At 28.5% G+C, this 5,344-nt stretch overlaps 2 protein-coding genes across 2 annotated transcripts; both read right to left on the bottom strand.

Moving 5' to 3' along the window:
- Positions 1-225: 225 nt before the first annotated feature.
- Positions 226-630, bottom strand: EIN_166630 (hypothetical protein; the record flags this gene model as incomplete). The annotated part of the gene is made up of 1 exon (XM_004183726.1): positions 226-630. One exon carries the CDS (start codon positions 628-630, stop codon positions 226-228), a length of 405 nt encoding a protein of 134 aa, XP_004183774.1.
- Positions 631-1,118: 488 nt separating this feature from the next.
- Positions 1,119-2,250, bottom strand: EIN_166620 (hypothetical protein; the record flags this gene model as incomplete). The annotated part of the gene is made up of 2 exons (XM_004183725.1): positions 1,119-1,475; positions 1,609-2,250. 2 exons carry the CDS (start codon positions 2,248-2,250, stop codon positions 1,119-1,121), a joined length of 999 nt encoding a protein of 332 aa, XP_004183773.1.
- Between the last annotated feature and the right edge of the window lie 3,094 nt (positions 2,251-5,344).

Genomic DNA, 5,344 nt, shown 5'->3' with positions numbered 1-5,344 from the left:
TGAGTTGTGATGAAAGTTTTTTTTTAATTGGATTGCCCTTTGTTCCCTCGAATTTTGTATTTCCGCCGCCAGAATTTTCGAGTTTTCATTTTTGAACAATTCCTTTTTACCGTCCACCTTTCTCCTTTGAAATTTGCAATAATTTAAAATGATTTGCTTTTCACATTCTATTTGTTCGTTGTTGACAGCTTGCAAATTTATTATTATTTGTTGATTATTCCTTTTCTACTCATTAAATCTTGTTATTTCCATGTTTAACTCAGAAGAAGTGTTTTGTTTTACTTTCTCATATTCTGAAAGAAAACAAGAATTTAACGCGACCATGAATTCGGGTTTACGTTCCTTTTCACCCAATTTCGTGAAGTCATCTAAACTGTTAATTGACAATTCGTTTTCCTTTGCAAACCCGTTTAACTTCAAATATTCTTCTTTGATTTTTCCTGTTGGATTTGAGAAGCGTACCGAAAGAGCCTGGACCAATCTGTTCACGATAGAGTAACACACTTGACGCATACCAGACCTTTCGGAAAGACTAACACAATTCAAGAATGGAAGTGAAAAAAGTGCATTATCTTCAGAATCATTAATTTGTGTTTTGAAATCGATGAGAAAAATGATGAGATCGATCATTCGTTTGTATGCGATAGAAAAGGAAAGGTTGCGCTTTTGAAGCCAGTCACTGACAACTTTGACTTTGGTGATTATATAATCAACAAAATACAAAATGGCAACAAAATTCTCATCTTCAAGCGTCGATGTGAAAGTGATTGTCTCGATCGATTTCAACTTTACATTTAACAATGATTCACTCAAGTTGGGAGAAACCTTTCCAAAGTATTTTTTTAAAATTGACTCTTTTTCACTTCGGCTCAACTCAATTCGTTGTATATTTGGCACTCTGGAGTTGAATTTTTTCATTTCAGAATAACATATTTGATATTGTTGCGATATAAAGGAATCTTGTATTAGAATAATGCGGGATGTTTAGAGCAACTTTTTTCCCCTTTGTGAACAAAACCGCTCCCAGAGTGTTCTAACGTTGTTGGTTGTTAATTTGTACAGATATTTCTTGATTATTGCAACCTCTACAATTTCGTTTATTTTCTCGACAGCTTTACTTAGCCTATGGCTAAACAGTAATTGGATTGAAATAGATCTACCAGAAAGCCTTTTGTACTGAGCCAATTTGTTATTTTACCAGAAAGTCCTCCTTCTTCACTGATCATTGTGCTTGCCCCGTCAAACGTGACAGAAGAACATTTTTTGAAGTCAAATTCAAATTCCTCGCCAACAGAAACTATCCACTTTAACCAATTTTCGGATGATGGCTTCCCTATAAATTTTTCGATTTTCAGTTTAGACTCATTCACCTCGTTGTTTTCACTTACTGACATTGAAAACAGACTGAAGTGCTCACTGGAGCCGTATTTTGCGCCATCAGCCATAAGACCCACATACTTTGCTTTTTGGAGAAACTTTTTTAGTTTCGTCTTTCTTTACATCTGCTATCAACGAAATTCGCCTTTTAATAGTGGATGCACTTAGAGAGAGTTTGAATGGTTTTATATTTATTTTTGTAGCATCAATAAAGAAATTGAGGAAACCCACCACATCTTCTATTTGCGTTTGAAACAGCCCACTCCCTGCGCTCATAAAAGAAAGATATAATACAATAAATTCACCCAATTCGGCATCCCTCTGACCTCTTGTTAGTTCTTTTCCATTGGATGTTATCTCAGAGTTGATGTGGGCTTCAATTGAGTGGACAATTTGTTCCTTGACATACTGATTTCCTTTTTCGAAGTTGGATTTCAACAACTTTACCATTTTGATCAGTTTGAGTTCTTTTGGGCTCTTGCATTTTAAATCAATTTCTTCAGGTTGTGTGGCATTATGGATGGAATCAGAGATGTCTTCACAGTTTATTAAATCGTCCATTGAAGTAACTTCGTCTTCTGATATCATTTTGTCATCATCATATTTATCATCAACAACGTCGACGTAGTTTGCTTCTTCGCCGAAAACCACATAATCCAAGTTGTTTAATGCACTCTCCTCGTACCTTTCTGATAACCCTCCAATTTCTTTTAAGACAATCTCTTGTATCGACGCCACCCAAGAGCCAAACAAATCAAAGTCTTCAACAACGAAGGAAAGACTCACTTCGTTGATGTTAAGTTCTTCGCAAATTTTTTTGTGAGGTGTAAGTCTTGAATCGTAAAGAGCCCACAGTGCAAGCTTATTCAGCATTTCGTGTTTTTGAGACCAAAGAGTTTCAACAGATGTTTTTTGTGATGCAACATTGAACGCGTGAACATCAAAAACGTGTGTTGAATGGTCTCTTTTGGTAACAAGTTTGTTGCACAGCACGCAGTTATATATATTTTCAAATAATTTGTGATTATTTTGTTTAAATGTGGGACTGACTAATAAAGTCTTTTTGAAACGCAGACTTTGCCATCTCAAATTTCCTCTTTCGATTTCGGCAGTTGTGGATGTGGTTGTCCTTTCTTCTTCAGCATTCAATCTTCTGGCCTTTTGGTGGAACCCAAGAAGACAAGGACAATGATCAATACGGTAAGTATTATCATGAGTGATAATGTAATAGCAATTATCATTTAAGTTTTTTAGTTGTTTTTTAATCTAAAAAAGAAAATGAAACAAATTATTAGATTAATTACTAGTAAAAAAACTATATGTTGTTTTAAATTTTGCAGAGAGTGTAGATCCTGATTTTAAAGCGTGTTGACTTTGTTAAAAAGTATGTTGTCGTTAACCAATAAGTAAATCTTGCAAACGTTTTGGCACTTTAGCTCATTATCAACTCATCAAAATGACTACATTATGTCAATGTATGTTTAAGACACTTCAGGTTTTTAGCAAAGTGCGGAAAGAAATTTTTATAATTCAGCGTCTACATCAACAGAGTTTGTGTTTTCTCTGTGGTGCACAGCATTTGTTCAATTAAAAATTTGCCCATTCAAATACTTTTCGTTGCATAGCTTAATTTATTACATAAATGCATCGTCTCTGTAACAACAACAAAGACAATGAGACGACAGTTTGTTTGCAATTGAAATAATTTTGACCGATTTAATAAATGGTTCGCTCCAGATGTCGAACATCATGATTGCTTATATAAGTGTTCTATATTTTTTCAGTCTGATAAATACTTGGCTGAGACAAGAAATGACGCGCTTTTATTTAAGACAAAGTGAATGTATTATATGTCGCATTTGGTTGTTTTTGCAATTTAATTGTCATTACTTTATACTCGTTTAAGAAAAGCGATATTATTTATTTTGATTTGTTTTTTAAAAAAAATATTTAATTAAACATATTTTTTATTTTAATATGATATAAAAAATATAAATTATTTTTTTAATTATATATATATATATATTACATTAAATAAATATTTAATATAATCATATTAATTATTATCAATTTTTCATCAAACAATAAAAAAATAGTTTAAACTTTGTTGTTTTAAACTATACATTATTAGTAATAAAACAATATTTGTTTTTAATATTTTTATTAACAAAATTAACAATTGTTTATTTTTTGATTTTTGAACTCAATAAACAAACACTAGGGTTAATTATCTTTCCAAAATTATTCAAAAAAAGAGTTTTTTTGAATGATTAATTATTGTTTTTATTCAGTTAAAGATTTTTTTATAAAATAGTTAAATTATTTAAAAGAAGTAATAATTTTTTTAAAGATAAAACCCCGTTATTTTACGTTTATCATATTTCAATTATCTGCTGAATTACAACGGTATATTCGGCAAATATTAATATTTTTCTTCAACAATTGGATTTCAAATGGTTTTGCTTCTTTTGTGTTCCTAAAAATGTTTGTTGCAAAAATTACAAAAAACAATATAATTTTGATCAAAAAAATCAGTTTAATCCAAAAATAATCTGCAGTTTTGGGACTGGACTATTTAGTAAACAGGCTTTTGATTAACCATGCTTGCATGCATATATTCGGGAAAATTTTTTTATATTCATATTAAATTCTTTTTTTTGGGATATTCGTTCAATTTAATAAACAAAATATATCAAAATTTAATACATTTTATTATAATAATATGATTCATTTTGAAAATAAAACCGAAAAAGGTTTAAAACATCTTATTGGAAATAAGATGTTCGAAAACAAATAGAATATAAAACTTATACTTGTATGAATGGTTTATTATAATTAAACATTTAATGAGTTATTAACACTGTACTATTATTATTAAATCAAAATTTAAACAAATTAATTTTATAATTTTTTATTCTGAATTGTAATTATATTATAACTTATAACTTATTGAAAAAAGATCCAAACCAAACCCATTTTAAGAACAAATCAATTACACCATTGAAATGTTATTAACTTTTGAATTGATTATATATTTTAAACATAAATTATGGGTTTATTTTATTATTTAATGGTAAACATATAATATATTATAACTTAATGAACAATATTTGATAATTATTGGACTTTAAAACAAAACAAACAACAACACACAACAACACAACAATAACCAAAAACAAACAAAAATAAAACACAATTTTAATAAAAAAGTAAATTTTATTGAATAAAACACAAAGAGTAGTCAATTACATTATATTAAATGTTATCTAAATTGAATACAACATGCCAAATAAATGTTAATTTCAGTTGACCTTACCAACGTTAAATCTTTAATTGTTTCATTTTTGTTTTTTCAAGTATTTTTTTAAAGCTACAATAACTTGAAGCCATCATATACTGCACTCTTAATTGATATCAAAAAGTCAGTTTCTTCATTCACTTGAACAATTTTTATATTCAGTGTTGTTGAAAATGGAAATTGTTTTTTTATTTGTTATGTTCTGAATCTCTTGTTCACTTTTTGATTGATATTTTTAATATTGTTTATTATTTTATTTTAATAAATTTATTAATATTTATAATAAATGAGCAATGATATTTTATTTATTTTTGTATTTTCTCTCAACCATTGTGACTATTCAAAATATTTTTGTTAATCAAGTGATCAGCACAAAATGATGTTTTATCATGTTTTATGTTATAAATTAAGTTATTGTTATTATTTATTCTTCGTATAAAACCAATTATTAAGTTATAGTCAGTCGGGCTATATATTCAAGTGTTTTTATGTGTCTTGGAATTACCAATTATGTTTTGTATTTATTAACACGATAAGTTTCGGAATAATCCCGTTTATATAGCCAAAATAATTAAAATATGGTTAAAAACATTTTCAGATTCTTATAAAATCATGTGTCTTTTTAAATGACACATGTTGTTATATTTTTTGTTGTGGGTTATGTTTTAA

The sequence above is a fragment of the Entamoeba invadens genome (genome assembly GCF_000330505.1).
Source record: "Entamoeba invadens IP1 unplaced genomic scaffold scaff_1105074725591, whole genome shotgun sequence".
In the NCBI taxonomy this organism is placed as follows: Eukaryota; Evosea; order Mastigamoebida; family Endamoebidae; genus Entamoeba; species Entamoeba invadens.
The sequence above is the reverse complement of the archived record's forward strand: the minus strand, read 5'-3'. Positions and strand labels throughout refer to the sequence as shown.